The 18,996-nt window shown below is 37.7% G+C and overlaps 1 protein-coding gene across 1 annotated transcript; it reads left to right on the forward strand.

The window, feature by feature from the left end:
* Window positions 1-10,075: 10,075 nt before the first annotated feature.
* gpr25 (G protein-coupled receptor 25) lies at window positions 10,076-11,949 on the forward strand. Its single transcript, XM_085158749.1, has one exon. The coding sequence runs from the start codon at window positions 10,336-10,338 to the stop codon at window positions 11,437-11,439; it is 1,104 nt and encodes a 367-aa protein (XP_085014875.1). The 5' UTR covers window positions 10,076-10,335; the 3' UTR covers window positions 11,440-11,949.
* Window positions 11,950-18,996: the final 7,047 nt, after the last annotated feature.

Genomic DNA, 18,996 nt, shown 5'->3' on the forward strand with positions numbered 1-18,996 from the left:
TTGTCAGGAGTGGATGTGTCAAGCATCAAAGAAGAATGGAGATGATGGTTCATAATGGTGCGCACCAGTTTGCATGGTCTTATTTAAATGTTGGCTTTCAGATAATGATCACGTTTGTTGTTAATAAATATGTGTCAAGTAAAGGTTTTTAATTGATACGTGCAGTTCCTGTAAAGGTTGCATAAACCAGCAGGAATAGTTTTAGTTGCAAAAGCTGCACATGGACAACTTTAAATGCAGTATAACAACTTGACCAGAAGGGGGCACTACAACTAAAGTTTAGACTTAACACAATCAGTCTTCATACTTACTTAATCTTACTCTACCATAATGGTTAAAGCATTTTTATCAATCTATTTTATTCTGATAGATAGATCTCTCTGTTTATAGTAACCATTGTCCTTAATGTAAATATGTAAGGAAAATTGTGTATGTTTCTGTTCCGTGTGTAGTATATTTGTCGTTTTGGCTGCTGTTACAACCATATTTCCCCTTGTGGGACAATTAAAGGATTATTCAGATAGATAGATAGATAGATAGATAGATAGATAGATAGATAGATAGATAGATAGATAGATAGATAGATAGATAACATTCATCTCTGTATATTGCACAGTGCTCAGTGTCATATAAACCACTAATAGTCTGACAGCGTGCTGATAAAAAAAGTTGCCCTAAAAGGGGATGATCTGCTGGGACAAAACGGAACTTTAAGCATGACATAAAAAGAAACACTCAAGCTGTGAGTTCACACAGTAAAACAGCATTTTTTTGTTTCCAACATTTCTGTCAGTAGCATCTACTCAAAACAGTTAGGTACAAATTTAGAACACATGACAGGGGGCCTGCTTTTAAACCTTAAACACTCATTCCTTAAAATGACATGTTTGCACTTGAGCTGAGAGCGCAACTGCAGCTTGTCAGAAGCAATCTTGACATCATGGAAAACTTCAAATTGAAAGTTCAAAGGTGAAAGACCAGAATTGCTCTGCCAGGGGTGGTAGGCTCACTGAGGTGAAAAACTGACCAGACCAGACCTTCAACCTTCAAAGAAAACAGAAAACACATTTTATATCCCTCAGAAACTGGACGCAGCTCTTTTGTGATTCAATGACATGCATGTTTAAAACTACGGATAGGGTGGAAATTAAATGGGGGGGGGGGGGGGGGATTGAGGGGTTGAGGTGCGTGATTTGCAAGCTGTCAGATGATGGCCTTGCGGACGAAGAGCAGTAGGCCCCCATTCTCTGTCCAGTGTGAGGTGCTCCCCACCCCCTCACTCACACGCCTCTCCATACCCCATGGGAGGAGGTCTGTTGCGCTGTGGCCACACTAAATCAACATCGTCCTAATGAGGTGTCACACTTGACCCCCAGCAGCCTCAGCCCCTCACACGGGTGTCAGAGCCACAATGAGCGACCCTCCATCTCCAGCGACTGGCTGACACATTTTGATTCATGAGAGAGCCTGGGCCCTGTCAGGTCAAAATTACCCCTATCAAAATGCCACCATCAACACATTCATCAACCCCACCTATGAATCCACCCCCTTTCTCTTCAGAAAACAATTCTTCTGCAAAATCAACAATGCATCCATGCTTGTGCATGTCCCCGCCCTCTTCCTACCTAAGAGCACACATTTGCTCACATTCATGCCAGGGGCGCCTCCAGAATTTTTTCATATGGGCGCCACTAAAAATACTGGCAAGGCACACTAAAAACAAAAAAAATATGGCGAAAAAAGAAAGAAAGAAAATAATTATAAGCCTAGTTTACTGTCTGCTATTAAAGTTGATATCACTGAAAATAGGTTGACATAAATAATAATCTGTTCTAACTGACTGACTGGAAGTCCCCACCACTGCTTTAATAAATTCAGAAGCAGAAGCATTCACTTTCCCAGAATGGAGTTAAGTTTAAGAGCAAACTTGTTCAGGAAAGACGAGTAAGTATTAGATCATGTAAGAGTGTGAACTGTTGCCTGTCTCTGTGTTGGCCCTTAGATGCACAAGTGATCTGCCCAGGGATTGGCACCACCTTTTCTACAGCCTTATCACATTATTACCAACATAGGACAGTCTTGCTGAGGGGGGGCTGCAAATTGTGGGGGGTGGCAAGTGCCCCCCCTGGCCCCCACTTGGTGGCGCCCCTGATTCATGCCTCTAGACAAATGCATGTTCTCTCTGATCACCCCCTATACAAGTGATAGGTCTGTCTTTGGTCTTGTTCAGACTTCTGTTTCTTAATGGCTCTCTGAGTGATGAACTCTGTCCCCAGGTGTTGGGGGAGCCTGTCCTCTGACCTTGTGACCTAAAACACTCTGGAAATGAACAGGTCTAAACAGCTAATGACAAAACTGAGAATGAAATCTGTTCTACTGACAAAACACAGAGTGGGAACAGTCCCAGCTCATAGAAAGTGAGACACATTATCGCCTCACCGGGAGGCCGGTAGTTCTGCCAGCTCAGATGATAAAAGTGCTCATACTGACAATAATCATGTCAGTATGATAAGGAAAACGTTTATCATTGATTTCAGAAGCAAAGTGCTTGCTCCAGAGGTGGGAAGTAACAAAGTACAAATACTTTGTTATTGTACTTAAGTAGAATTTCCAGGTATCTGTACTTTCCTTGAGTATTTGTTGTTCTGACAACTTTTTACTTTTACTTTCTTAATTTTTAATTTCTTTAATTTTCAAAACAGACTAATTACTTTAGGTTTGATGGCATCATTTATAGGGTTTATACCCTAGAGTCAAAGTAGGGCGGACGAGTGCGGGTGTCCGCAAGTTGTGGTCGCAGTACTAACTTAGCTAGTACTACAGAAGAGGAGGAAGCATGAAGATAGTGACATAATTATAGGTGTCAGGTAATTTCAAATTTAGTGTTTCTATCAGCTGAAGAAACATCAGCAAACACAGAGACTGTTTGTGTGCAGTTTATCAGGCTGCGTGTTGGTAGCTAAAGGTCTGAATTTTCCCCAGGAAATTTAAACAGAAAGATGTAGGAAGACAGACAAGACAGCAGATGAAGAAGAGAGGTTATATTTAAAGGTAAGGACTGCTCAGTGACACTTGATAAACTGCTGCTTTTAAGCTTACATATAATGTCATAATTTTAATCATATATTGATTAAAATTATTAAAATATATGATATACATACATCATATTGTCCATGATGTGTTTTGTTAAATTAAGATAAGAGATAAGATATGACTTTATTGATCCCATGGCGGGGAAATGTGTGCATTACCTCAGCTTGGGTTCAGATAGCAGAAGGAAAATACAAAAAATACAAACAAATACAAAATAAATAAGATAATACACTACATACAACAGTAGCATACACCGTATGTGATTATGGATAGAGGGTTGTGGAAATATGCAAGAAATAAATGTAACTATTGTATCACTACTATTACTATAGATATCTAAATAATAGATATCTATAAGTATCTATGAGTATAGACATGTACACACACACTTACACACTACATATACATATATATACACATATCTGCAAACGTCCATACATATAATTATGCATTTTCATTTTGTGAAACGTCCTGACAAACTAAGCTATACTAACTTTGTGTTATTGAAATGTTGCATAAAAACTCTGGTTAGTTTTACCCTGGATAAACTGGTTAGCTTGCATTAAAGCACTGTGTTGGTGCACAGTGTCTCTGGTGGTTATGGTTAGATTTAGATTTTATGAATTTGCATGTAATTTGCATTTAAGATGCAAATGCTTAGATTAATTCACTGGAAACCAACTTTATACCAACCATATACTGTCTAGTCTGAAGGCAGTATAAACTCTATACTGTCAGAGTAGAGGATAAACATCAGTCGAGATAGCTTGTGAAACTGCTGACATCTTGCTGAAATTAGTTCTGTGAACCCACAAAGAGCAGCAGGTCAGCTGATCACAGCCTGTACACCGAGAAAATCTGCTGAAGCTCATTTTCTTGTTTAGGTGTGGAGGAAAGCCATTCTCTACAATGTGGGTAAATTGTTATTGTTTAAAATTGTCTTTCACTGTATGTGTCCTACATAACAGATTCATTAGAATTATAATCTTATTTTATTATTGTAATAATATGGCGCAAGGTTCAAGGTACCTGTAAAAATGCAGGTCAAAAATGGTTGATAGAATTTTCCTCAAAGAGCCACTTTTTACTTTCTTGCTTTGAGTGCATTTCATTGCTTGTACTCTTCCACTTTTACTTGAGTATAGAAGTTGAATCAGTACTTCTACTTAAGTAAAGAAAGTCTGTACTTTTGCCACCTCTGGCTTGCTCTGTCTCTATCATCATGACCACAGCTTAGGCTTTCAGCGTTCTCGTATCACCCTGGGATCAGATTGGGGTTTGTCACGGGTCTCATGACAAATGTCATCGACCAATCCTGGCCTGTTTTGCTGGTCAGTAATCAAAAGCATTGTCACATCTTTTGTTACATTTAGATAAAACCTTGTTCTTCATTTTACAAGGGCAAACTATAGCATGATGGCCCCTTGCTGAGAAGATCATCTACTGTTAGCTGACACTCGTCCACTCAGGCAACCATCTGCTCCTAAAAATTTCCCCTGGGAGACGAGGCGAAATCAGCAGGAGCACTATACCTGTAAGCCAACAAACATCCACAATCTCATTGCTATTATCATTCCGAATGAGATTGCAAATCTGTTGCTATTTATTCCTTTAATTATCACCAATCTGCTTGAAGCTGATTGAAGTTTACGCAACATGATTATAAAGTGTCTAAAACAAAATGCAAATTAGGGAATATGCAATATGTCTCCAATGGACTCATAAACTGGACTTCATGCAGAACTTAAGTGAAAAGTAATAAAAGTTACAACTTTAGACCAATAACATTAATTTAGTCAATAAAATGTTTGTGTTTCTGACTTCAACCAAGGCTTAACTAGAATAACACAATAATTAAATCAGTCTAGAATTCATTAATAACTGAATCTTTAATCGCTTTTTTTAGGTTACTTTTAAATGCTAGCTATATTTTAATTGTCTATTATGTTCTTTGCGATTCCTCCTGGGATTTTTATTTGTTTTAGTCTATTTTGCTGTAGAGCACTTTGTGACCAAATGTGTTTTATAATTAAAACACTGTGAGACTGTAGCGAGAGATCAATAAACTCTACTGCAAAAACTGCCCAACAGTTTTTGCAGTAGAGTTTTTGCACAAATGCTAATTTTCTTTTGCATTATTTGCACATTTCTTAATATATGCTCATCATGACAACATGACATGATGTTGTATGCACATTATGAAACTGCTGAAATAAAAATGTGATCCGGCTGAAAGGGTTCTTCGCTCCATCCTCTCTCGTGCCTGCTTCTTATGTCAAAAGCAGATGAAATATGACTCCCTGAGTGATTCAGCAGCATGTATGCTAAATGCTCGGGGATGAAAATCTAACCTGTACACATTTAAGCTTCCAGTCCACATCAAGTCACCTTGAGTCATGTAGCTTATTTCCCGTTTTGCAAAAGCAAGCAGGTGGATTAGCGTCATAAGTCATGTTCCTTGAACCTATCAAAATAAACAGAGTGACATGCATGTCATGATGAAAAAGGTTAAAGCAGATCTTGCAAAATCAAGAATGAAATTTTTTTTCAAATAGACGGCAGTCGTCTTTGCATTGCATCATCATGAAGAATAGCAGTAATAGTGTTGTATTCCACTTGTGGTCTTTTTATTGGTGTTTAGTCATTACATTAGATTCAGCTACAATACATTACCATCAAAGTAATGACCAACAACTTCAAAAACAAACCAAAAAAGTCCCTCATACATGAACCAATATTTACTCGTGCAAGGCACCTTTGCTAAAATTAAATTAAATTAATTAAACCTCTCTGGAATGTTACATATAATAACCACTTTCACTGCTTTAGATACTGTGACAGATTTTTTTGACAGATTTCAGTAATTATGTTTTAATGATGGTGATAACTCACACATACAAACACACTGTTATTCTAACATGTATTCTTTTTTCTGCACAGTTTATAGAAAGGAGAAAATTCCCATCCACATTTCCCGGTCACTACTACTGTGAACCAACTTCTTTGTTGGTAATGAATGAGTGATTGTGGGCACAGCTTCAGTGTTCACCTAATGACACACTCACACTAACCGGGTATCTTTTCAGATATTTACCACCCCAGACTACATCGCCACTAATACCTTCAAACTAAAAACTAGAGTAAAATGTGGATATTATATTAAAAACCTAATTAACCACATGACCTAATTTATGGAGCCAGAAAATGACTGAGGGCCAAACAACATACTAAGTGTTTCTATTAAGATGATGATGGTTTCTCTTCTCTTTGTTGTCTTTTGTCTTTTTTTTTTAAATCTTTTTCAGCAATCTGTGTTGATGGGAAGACATTTCAAAGTAGGGCATTTGCAGGGCAAGTTCTCGCATTACTATTTGTTGGAGCAAGTAATGCTGAACATTCATTTAGCAGTTCTAGAAATCAGTTAGCTACTTTGTCAAGCAAACTATCGCATACTGTTAAAATGTAACTGCATGGTTCTTTTATTGTGGCTAAAGGAAATCCCCAACACATTCACGATGTAGGCTTTGTAAGAGTGTATGTTAAGGTCACCTAGCAAGCTGGCAGAGAGGGCAGTCATTGCACTGTGGAAACATTCACATTATTGTAGAACCAAGCAGCTCCACTTCAAATTTGAGGAAGTTTGTGCAGGTTAAGAGCAGATACACGGCATGGGGGTTGAAGAGGAGAATGATGCTGGTACCACAGCTATCTTTTAGATGTTTAAAGATTTCGCTCAGGGGAAAAACACGTTTTGCTCGTTTTTTTATGTGGTGGAAGAAATTCTACTAGCGTGTATGCAATGAGGTCAGTGTGCTCAGAGGTAAATGTAGCTACAGCTGGCTACACAGGAAAAAAATAACCAACATGTACAAGCTAAACTGATTTTCTCTAATACCTACCTCTCACTGTAGGTAACATTGTAATATAAAACATTATTTCTAAATGCTCCAATTACCAAGTGACTATTAAAAGTAACTTTAGCCAACGTTGGGAGTGTGACTAGTCTCTAGTCTGCTGTAATAGTGGGAGAGAAATGCACTACTCGCGATATGACATTAACTGCTGATAAAGAAAATGCATTCTTAACCTGCTGTGGGCCTGCAGGCCTCACTTTGACAGCCCGGGAAAAAAAAATCTACTGTTGTCTTCTGTTACTCACATTGCCAACTCTTTGCTTGGGTCGTGAACTCTTAACAATGACAGAGGAGGGTCAGACACCTGGGAATTGTGCTTACATGACATTTAACCCAAGTTTCACAGGAATGACTCTTTTAGGCGTTTTTGACTTAAATCTACGTAATCACGTATATGTGAGCATTCAGGTGTTATTCTGCGTTTTGCGTCATTTGGTTTTGTATGTAAATGAGACAAAAAGTGGGTTAAAACTGTGGAGTATTTCAGACATCAGGGATCAGGTAAAATAGAGCACTGGGGCTGCGCAACCCTTTGTATTGGGGGAACTTTTGATTCAGTTAAACTGCTAAAACAAGAACCTTTCACACCCAAACAATGGACTCCCTTCTTAAACGTAACACTTGACAAATGAGGAGCAAATTGTACATCTGTGTGTGTGTGCGTGTGTGTGTGCGTGTGTGTACAAGAGTGCACGTGTGTGCATGTGACCCCCCACCACCACCACCATGTCTAACAATCACCCTGACACATACCACCCTTTCTCTCCTCGAATAAAAACAGAGTAAAAGGAAAAGAGAAATCATCCACTGTTGAAGTACTTTACGAGATCCTCCTCCAAACAGAAAAAGGACTGAGTATCCATGGGAATCTTAGCACGTTAGGGAGGCCTTTCTCCCTTCCTCTCATCCGCTCTCCCCCGCTGCACCCATGGACCAATGCAATTGTTTATTTTCTCCTATTGAGGCTGCTCCATTCACTGGCTCTCACATTTACTCTGCTCAATTGGAGTGAGACAGCACTTATTCGAGGAGAGGAATGTAGCGTTCCACTGACAGAGCAGCAAGAATGCAGGAGAAATAATTAAAACTTTTCCAAGGAAAAGGTACAGCTGAGCGTGAGGGAGAACAACGTCGAACCGAACAATGAGCCCTGACAGGATTTTCTGCCGTGATGAGTATATCCACACATCACCTTGACACTACAAAGTGAAGGAGTGTTTGAATAACGTTCAATGCTAGAAAGTGGAGCAGGGATCCCATAAGGAGGTCATTCACTCACTGCGCTTTCTTAACTGAAGCTCTCCGCAGAACAATGACACGTTCTCCAGCCTCCTATAAGATGTGGCCAGCCTCACTTTTTCTGGCTCTAACACAACAGCAATGAGCCAGACCAGGGACTTCATTTCACCTTTGGTCTGTCCTGTTGTGGTCGAGGTAGTCGTGATGACAGTTTTCTTTCCTGTAACAAGGGTCCACTCAAATTCTAAAATCAAACTCTGAAGTCCATTTTTTTGACAAAAAGTGATTTTCGGTGTTGCTCATGGTTGTTTTTTGTGGTTATGCGTGGAAACATCTGTGCACAATGTACACACATCTCTTTATTGTCTGCTTGGTTTTATGACTAATATCCTCTGCTGACTCTGTTGGTATTCAGGCATAACCGAGTATATCTCTGGTTCGCGAGATACATGTTTTCGTTTTTGTTCTTCTTCTTTTTTTTGGTTTTGAGGTTTTGGTCATATACATTTCCTTGGCACTCTGAGGGTTTCACACAAATGTGTTTACAGTTGTACAATGAAGAACTTCTATATCTAAGTTCAGACATGTAGGTCAGCTGCTTCCTAAAATTTGACACTATAATGCTGTCACACAATTACAAATGTGTGCACTTATGCAGTCACATTGTCTGAACACAGCATAACTGAAATCATGATCACTATGCTGTTTAATGAAAGATTTGGACTTAAATAGTAAGAGTCGTGCAGGCACGTGTAAGCAGGTTAAAATCTGCAAAAACCTGCACAAACAAAGATGAATGCACCGCTGAATTTTAAGTAATGGCAAGCTCACTTTCTCTATAAAACAAAATAAAACAGAGGTGAGATCAGCAGTTCAAATATCAAGTCTGACAGAAAAAAGCATAGAAACAAGAACCAAACAGTGTATATCCTGTCTGTTTCAGCAGCGCTGCTTTGTGATCATAATAAAAAGGCTGATGCGTTATAAATGTTACAGAAAAGATTGTGTGATATTTGATTTGATTTGTGTGTGTATATATATTTCTTTATATAGCCATGCATATTTTTATACTTTTCCTCCTGATATAACTGTAGTAGCAGGCCAAGCTAACTCAAGAATTGAATAAATCTCAGAGTAATTTATCCAAAGTCCTTATTCCTTAAGGTACTTATTTTTTACCTTAAAATGTTACAGCACTGCAAAACAAAAACTACCCTATATGAAAAACAACAACAACAACAAATGAATGATGACATAAGAGCATTACATGGAGTGTTATCTGAAAATATGGGGCCCAATACACTTATGTCAAAACAATTCAAATGTGTCCTCTTAAATTTAAAAATAAATGTAAAAAAAAAAGGCCAGACATTAAATGCATTGTAAATTGACTTTAGTCACAAATTTTGATGTTAGTGAATTTATTGCCAGCTGTGAACCTAATTTTATTTTTCACGTGTAAATACTAAAGCCTTTTGAAGTAGATCAGTGGCATTTTCTCAGGAATCACAGCTCCTGACATTAAGTGGGAGGTCACCACATACAGTATCAAACTGCCCCCTACTGGTGTGGCACATCAATACACAATTTCTTTGATAAAGGAAAAAGAAAATGCGCTCATGTAAAGCAATTTAAAGGTGAAATCTGTCCCTTTTTATGAATATAGGCACCATCATATAACAATCTAGAGTAGAAAGTTGTATAAATATGTATAAGACTTCAAAGTTTTTCAGAAGGAAAACATTTGTAGGAGTTCTATTTAAACGCAAAAGTTTTGCACTCATACAATCTGCTGTACCCATAATAATGCACTGTAATATTGGAACATCACATTATTGTATAACAAGTTTGATTAATGTGTGTCAAGTTTTTTGTTTGTTTGTTTTGGGTTTATACAACTCAGACAGAGCAGACAGAGCAGACGGAGAGACGGAGACACAGCACAGTAAAGCGAGAGGAAGAGAGCTGAAATAGGATTCTCTGTGGTTAGCACTTGTAATATCAAGCAGCTGCATGCTGACATGGTTAGATTAACCACTCTGCCACAATACAACGGCTGCACTACAGAGCCTCTGTGTGATCTTCCAGAATGGACGGAGACACAACTCCTGTAGACTATTTCTACATTTCTGAGAACTACACTGACAATTTTTCGCTTTATGATTTCCAGGAAGAGTGTGAACAAACCCTTAATGGCTCAGAGTATTTTTTGCCTACATTTTATTTCCTGATATTTTTCACAGGATTTGTGGGCAACCTCCTTGTGATCCTAGTGGTGGGAAACAAGAAGAGAGGTGGTCGTCTCGTGGACACCTTTGTTGTCAACTTGGCCCTGGCTGACCTCGTCTTTGTCCTGACGCTGCCACTGTGGGCCATTTCTGCAATGGAGAAAAATTACTGGAACTTTGGGCTATTTAGCAACTTTCTCTGCAAGATGAGCAGCTACATAATTGCTGTGAACCGCTTCTCCAATATCTTCTTCCTTACTTGCATGAGTGTTGATCGCTACCTGGCTGTTGTGAAGCTGATGGATTCGAGGCACCTCAGGAGTAGTTTGTGCATTCGTGCCACTTGTCTTGCAGTGTGGGCAAGCTCCCTGGTGCTTGGCATCCCATCTCTGGTGTACCGGAAAGTAGAGAAAGATGTCAATTTCTGTACAGAAGATCAAAGTTCACCTTTTTTTCTTGGAATAAGCCTGGTCATGGCCTTACTCACCTTTATCTTCCCAGTGTTTATCATTGTGCTCTGCTATGGCACCATCATCATGCACCTCAACAAGCACTGCGCTGCTGCGGGAAATCCTCGTGCTGAAGCGCGCCGCAAGCACTCCCTGAAGATGGTCCTCTGCATCATAGTGGCCTTTGTGGTGTCCTGGCTCCCCTACAATGTTTTTAAATCCATCACAGTTATTTTACGTCTCGGAGACGTTAAAGCCAGCTGTGAAGTTCACTCACAACTTAAAAACGGGCTCGTCATCTCCTGCTGCCTGGCATTCCTCAACAGCTGTGTGAATCCAGCCATTTACTTTTTCTTGGACCATCACTTCAGACGACGTGCTGAGATGATGTACAAAACCTGCTTGGGAAAGTCAAAGATGCTGCAGAGCTTCAACTCTTCAGCTTCATTCACCAACGGCTACACTTCAGAGAGCAATGGAACAACTGGTGGGAGAAGTCAAATTCAAATGGTTTAGTAGGAGGAAGATTGATATGGTGAACTCTGGAGGTGTTAAAGTAATAATGTTACTGCCACCCTTAAGATCAATTTAACATCTTGTTTGTACATCATTATATGTTTTGTTTTTTGATTTTTATGGTACTATACTTTCAAATTTGTTTTGGCCTTTTATTGTATTGTAACATATCAAGCATGCATATATTACTTGGAAAAGTATGATATGGATTTTCCTTAAATTGCAATTTTCCCATGATATCTGCTTTGTATGAAATGTATTAATGTTGTAAATATTTAGCATTAACAGACAATATCCTACAGTTTATTAATTAATTTAGAAATGTAAATAACATTTAACATTTGTAGCTGAACAGATCATTTGGAAAAGTGGGAAATGAAAATCAAAAAATATTCTGTGTCTTCTGTGTATCATTTTTTTATCACTATTATAATTATTTTCTATATTTGCATAATATGGTTGCAGTTAATAAATAAAATCTGAACAAAAATGTTGTGGGACTTAAAACTTTAAATCCTCTTTAATAAAGCCTCAGATTTCTGTGATGAATTGATACTATGACTAAAAATCTGCTAAAAACAGTAGTTAAATTTAGTTACAGTTACACTTAATTACAGTAGTTACAGTAGTTACGGTTAATAGCGCTAAATGACATAATTTATTATTTTGGTTTAATTTTAATATAAAATTAAACCAAAATAAAATTAAATGTAATTAAAATATAATGATCTGCAGAGGTATTTCGTAACTTAATTAAAACTCAACAAAAAATTTGGCTGCACACTGAAAATTTTTATTTAAAAAAAACTCTCCCCAGAGTTTTATTTGATTTTCACAGTTAATTACATAACACTAAAAATAATAGTAATAACTAATATAAGTCACAGTGGTACAATTTCAGTTGAGCCAGTTCACTAATGAAGAGTAGATAAATAAGAGATGTCTGTGAAGGTTCTAACTTCTAACTTCTCACTGTAGAGTAAAAATTTGTCTTGTCCTTACAGAGGAAGTGTGTGTTTTCACACATTATTTCTCACACGTTTATTAAAGCTGGTTTGTTTTGGTTTGGGGTTTTTTTAACCTACAATGATAAAGCATATTTTGGCACAAAGAAATTACACAACTGCATTAAAATTTGAACAAACAATACTTCTCTAATTGCAGCAGAGGAGCATAGTTCTGCTAGGTGCAAAGCTTAGGGTCTCACAAGGGACCCAACTTCCTTGTCTTGTTATGTTATACTTTGTCTTTTAACTCTACCTAAACAGTTTCACCATTTTAGTACTGATATGAGTCAATATCTTCTTTTTCATGGAACCCAAATAGGAGACAATATATTTAAAAAAAACAAAAAAACAAAACAGAAGTGATGTGGGATTCTTGCGAAAATATGAAGTATAAGGTTGGTGATCTCCATGTGAACTGCAACAGAAACCGAACAGAAATGAGAAGGTGAACATGAGAAAAAAGTGCGCTGACACATATAAGGAGGCACTGAGCTGGCAACCCGAGGTCAACCAACACAGAAAATTGCAACAGGAAGCAACAGTTTGGTTTTGTTGAGTGAGTTGGGGTTGCTTTTTCCTTTTTCTTATTTTTTTCAAATTTTCTTTTACTTATTTATGTTCATGTGCGGTGGAGAGGTCAGGTTATCTGTAACACAAACCTTTAAAAGTTGCATATTACATATTACAATCGTTTTACATTTACATTTGCATTGTATCCCCTCACCCACCCACACACACACACATGCATACATATACACACAAATGCACACACTCACACACAAACGCGCGCACACACACACACACACACACCCTTTTGACCCCAACTCAGACATAAAGTGCCCCAAATGCAGTTTCTCAGAAGTCAAATGCATTCGCATGATGGCAAAGTCAGGTGTGTGAAAGTTCAAATGTTCATGCTTGCCCACTTGTTTTTCAGTTGTATGAGTGATTTGAATCATGTGAAAAAACAGACTCAGTGCTGGCTGTGAGAATAGGGAAGTCACAAATTCCCCTTTTCCTGCTTTTAGATATATCTTACCAGCTTTGGTTATAGTGCTGGCACAAATATTTTACCTGCTTTTTTTGGCATATAAAAATCACAGCTGCAATTTCTTTCATCTGTATCTTGTGTGTGGAGCGCACATGCACACACTCGAGAAACAGTAGTCTATTCTATTCAAATATATAGATACAGTGGACATGTATGTTGCCTGATATAGATAATGGTCTTTACCAAAAATAGGTATGTATACTGTGAGTGAATCATGTTTAGGTGGTTTGCGATCTAAAAACAGTCATTTACGTTAACATGCAGTTATTTCTGTGTTTTTTGGTTTGGGGTTTTTTTTGTTGCACCAGTTTGCCAAAGTCTTTTCAGTTAAACTTGTTTTTGCATTTATTGCACAGGTTGCTTTGATGAAATGTTTGCAGATAATCACAGACGATGTGCAAAGAGGGAACCAGAGGTGCCAAGTGCTGCAGCTCTCGGGCTCAACGAACAGCTCTGGGACACTTAGTCATAATATTGAACTACATAGTCAGTTCTAATACAGAACTGACTAAATGTGAAATGTTTCACAAAGATGACATGTGTTCTTGAAAATATATAATGATTCATTCCCTTTTTTGTTGTCTAATTTTTAAAGATGGCATGGGTCGTGTGGGTAACGGGAGATGCTTCTCACACTTCGCCTATGAAGTCAGCATACAAATGCTAAAGCCTGTAATGATGGAAAAATGTTTTCTTCAAAGATTAAACTTTATTTGCAAAGAATTTTTTTCTTACATGCAAGAAATTCAGTGCAGCCCATGTTGTTGTTAATGCTAAAAGTCACGTGGACTTAAGCTGTGAGGTCAACGCTAACTAAATGCTATTTTCACACAGCCAGATTTTATCTCTAACCCAAAACTAAAATACATTTCAATTTCTACGCTTCAGTTAAAAGCTGTGAACATTTTGCAATGTATCACTTTTATATGACACAACTATAAAAAAAATTCATAAAATAACTTTTACAGGCAATGTCTGCTACCTGATATCTACCCCCAACTGATTTAATTCTGACACTTCTACATTCACAGCAGAAAATCTATGAAAGAAATGCAAATGTTAAAGCTCAAACTCTTCGGGTAAGGAAATGACTTAGTCGTCATTCTGCCAGTCAAGCACACGCAAATTGAAAGGTGAGACCTTGGCACTTGGTTTTTATCAAACCTTTCTTCTGTTTGAACTGCCAGTTTCTCTTTCTAGTGTTGGCGTGACTATGAACTTGCAGTGTTCTCATAGCATTATTGCAGTTCTTTCCCCTGCACTTTTTACAAAACCCCTATGGGCTAAAACAGTCATGCCCTATGCCGCGTGAACTTTTCTGTTCGTTTTTAAAATTAAAAGTAAGTTTATTCTCGTGCCCTTAAAGTCATTGTAAGAAAAGAAAATATAATAATAAAACAGTGGTGTTGTATTTTAATGCTGACATCAAAGCTAACTAGAACTATTATGGCTGTTGGTCCATGAGTGTAATCTTCAAAATATTTTTGGTTAATGTTTCAGTCTTCACAAAAAGGCCATTTATGTAACTTCTGCAAGTATCAGATTGATTGATTGTGACCGAATTACTCAACACAACTTTCTACTTATTCTTTCAATTATGCTGGATTTACACTTAAGATTAGTTTTTATTTTTACTTTATTTTTCCTGTAGTTGTCCCTTGTTTTGGCTTGGATCATAGTTTCTTTAAAGAGTTTTAATGAAATAGGTTTCAAGGCAAAAATGGCAAATAAATGCATTTAATTCAAATATTAATGTTACTAATTGCAAAAACAAATATAAAATGAGTATGAACGTAAGTACATGCACAGTAGTGTCACAGTAGCTTTCTTTTTTTGTTTTTGCCCCACTTCAAGCAGTACGGCAAAATAACGGTGTGCAGCTAAAAAATGTTTACACCCCCTTTCGACCACAAACACATACAACATTTGCAATGAGATCATACCAGCATTGTAAGCCTCAGGTGAGACGACTGGCTGTGGTTTTTATAATCTCATAAACGAAGCCTGCATGAGCAACATTTGATAAACAAGGCGTCTCAAATAAACACCGAAAGATTTAAAATCATGCACCTGCACAGATATGCCTTTGAGACTTTCCTGTAAGGAACCCTGATTAAGATTTAGCAACTTTCTTTCCTTTACTAACAGGAATAGATCATTTGGTTTATACTGAAACTTGAAAGTTTTCATAATAATTCTACATGAACTGTGTTTCTGAATAATGTGTATTCTATGTTTTTAAAGATAGCTGCTGTTAGAATAAAAAAAGAAAAGGAAAACAAAGGGTAGATGTTTCAGATTTTTTCTGTCTACCTGAAAAATGAAACAACACCTCAACTGATGTGGTTACATGTTGTTGATTACAAGAAGCAAGGAAGTGCTGAGGAAAAAAGAAAGAAAAGACAGGCAGACGTTGTTTACTATTAAAAACTGGCTATATCCTCTTTCAATAACACGTTCAGATGAAAACATCAGCAGCATTAACATGTTGCTTCTTATTTTTAGGAAACAGCTCACTTGAATTGCTTTACACTAACTTACAACTCGGGATTTTATTATGATTATGTCACTCAGTGTTCAGGGCACATAATGGCTTGATGTTTGGGATTAAAAGCCACCTGCAAAATCTTAACAAAAACTAAAAAAACTATTAAAAAAATTGACTGGTTACATCATTTAGTATTCAGAATTATATTATTTAGCAGCGCAGTGGTTAGCACTGTCACCACGAAGTAAGAAGGTCCTGGTTTTGAAACCACTCTCTTGTGTAGTTTGCATGTTCTTCCCACGCCTGAGTGGGTTCTCTGTTGAAACTCCAGCTTCTTCACAATACAAAGACACACACGTTAGTTTACCTGATGATTCTAAACTGGCTACAGGTGTGAGTGTCTCTGTGCGATCGCCCCACAATAGACTGATGGCCTGTCCAGCATGTACTGTCTCTTGATCTGTGACACTGATGACCCTGAATTGAAAATGTAGTGGATATTCAGCTGGAGATTTTTATTGTGGTTGTCCTAAACATTTATTAGACTTACCGGAAAAATTGTCTTCTTAGAATCATCCCTTTTTTAAAAAAAAAACCTCATTTGTTGGCCCTTGTTGGTTTTGAAACCAGCTACGCAGGCATAATATTTTCTCCTACACGGAGGGACTCATAAGAGGAAATATGTTATGAGGGTAATGTAGAGTGATAAGAAAAAGAAAGCTTTCACAGGACTCTATGCTGTCTATACAGTACAGGACTCTGTGAAAATCGACGTTGCCTTATCATACAGTAATAACTTGATGCAACGTGAAGTTTCTGTATGACTTTATCAGTCTCTCACATCATTGTGAAGGAATTTTGTTCCACTATTCTTTGAGCGTTGCTTCACTTCCTTGAGGTTTGTGGGTATTTTTCTATGCACAACTCTCTTAACACACTACAGCATCTAAACAGGTTTGAGGTCTCGACTTTGAATGGGCAACTCCAACATCTTCTTCTCTTTTTCAGCAATTCTGTTGCAGATTTGCTTGTAGCGCAAAACTGTAGCTGTTGCACAGCTCACATTGGATTGTAGAATACTTTGGTATGCAGAGAAGTCCACGCTTTACTCAATGATTGCAAGCTGTCAAGGTGCTGTGGTTGCAAACAAGCCTAAATCATCACCCCACCACCATCGTGCTTGACAGTTGGCATGAGGTGTTTGTGCTTATGTGCTTTTGCTCTCTCCAAATGTACCACTTTGCATTATGGCCAGGTTGTGTTTTTTTTTTCTTCCAAACAAACCATACTTGTTCAGTCTCATTTTCTTATCAACGTGCTGAGTCCTGCAGAGTCTTAGAAATAACTCTTGCATTTTTGCAATTTCTGTGAGTATTGCAAGGTGTCATCTTCCAGTGAATTTGCTCAACATCTATTCGTGGAAAGACTGTGTTATTGCGTTAACACAAGCCTAAAGGCTTCAGGCCAGCAAACTGACAGAACTTCTGCAATTATAGAGGTGGTCACACTTACTGTTGATCAATGAATGAAGTGCATTTAATTAGCAGCAGCCACTTACCTTCTTAACCCTAGAACACTATCGCTATAAATAGTAACACAATCACTAATGCCAGGTGATTTTTACCCGATATAATATGACCAATAAAAAGTACTTGTCATCAAAATATATCAAAATATGACAACACATGACAAGTTAGAGTAGTCTTCTTTTACTTTCAACTGTGCCATGTCTAACAAAATGAAAAAAGTGTCATGAGTGTCATAAAGTGTCATAAAATAATGCTCCAAAATTACAGAAAAATTAGGAATTCAAGAATAAAAAAATTCCTAAAAAAAAAATAATGATACTGGACAGCTGGTCTTTGGTCCAATCATTAGTGGGGATATTTGAGACTTCCCTGGTGAAGGCACAGTCTCTTTGACACGCTAACACCTGTGGGAGAGAGAAATCGTGTAAATGTATTTGCTCGGGTGAAAATCACCAGCGATAGTGTTCTATCGTAAGTACACTCTCTTAAATGAGAGCGTACTTAGTTTTTCACAGGACTGCATTGTTTACAGGGAACTCAAAGTAAGGTGCGGGTGACCTCTAGTGGACGTTTCGATAGGATTCTAATGTAGGTCTATCCTACCTCTTATTAGTCATCCTAATAAAGATTCACAGTGAGCGTTTCTTTGGTTTGGTTTTTTCTTTTTGCTTTTGTTTCTTTGTTTGTGACTTTAAAAAAAAATATTTTGATGACCAATACATGATTTTTTATGAGGACTCATGCATTGGTCATCTGTAGCTCGCTACCCGTAAGTGGTGCTGCCTTCACAATCCTATCTAACATTCGGAATTTCTTACATCCGAGTGGCTGACACAGCGTGTAGGCCCTTTATTTTTATTTTATTTTAGAACATTTAAATATTGTGTTTCAAAGAAACATTTTGCATCATCTTAAAAATGTTATTATATATTTCTTATCTTTTGTCCCTTGAAGTGGACATCAGGTCTTGGTTGATCACTGGATGAAAAAAAGCAGAAGAATATTTTATTTTAGTATCGTATAAGTTTGGGCTCTGGCGTTGTGAGATTTGGTTTCTCAGCTGCCGCACAGGACACTAACCTGTGTAGGGAACAGAGATGGGCAGTAACGCGTTACTTGTAATGCGTTACTGTAATCCGATTACTTTTTTCAAGTAACGAGTAAAGTAAGGGATTACTATTGCAAAAACGGTAATTAGATTACCGTTACTTTCCCGTAGGAACGCTGCATTACTGCGTTACTAAAACTGTGATTTTTTTTGCAGAATGTCTCATGACAGTGACATAAGCAAGTGCTACGTTTGTGACAACAGCTGTATGCAGAGCAACAATGGATAATATATCGAGTGCGGGAGAGAGTATGAGCATGCAGCGTTTAAAGAGTGGAAGTACTGACCTTAATTTGAGTTTGATTCCATAAAAAGTGTCAAAAACATTAGTGTCCGTTGTGCGTGGGAAGAAAACTTATTTTTACAGCGAAAAA

The sequence above is a fragment of the Neolamprologus multifasciatus genome, chromosome 5, assembly GCF_963576455.1.
Source record: "Neolamprologus multifasciatus chromosome 5, fNeoMul1.2, whole genome shotgun sequence".
NCBI lineage: Eukaryota > Metazoa > Chordata > Actinopteri > Cichliformes > Cichlidae > Neolamprologus > Neolamprologus multifasciatus.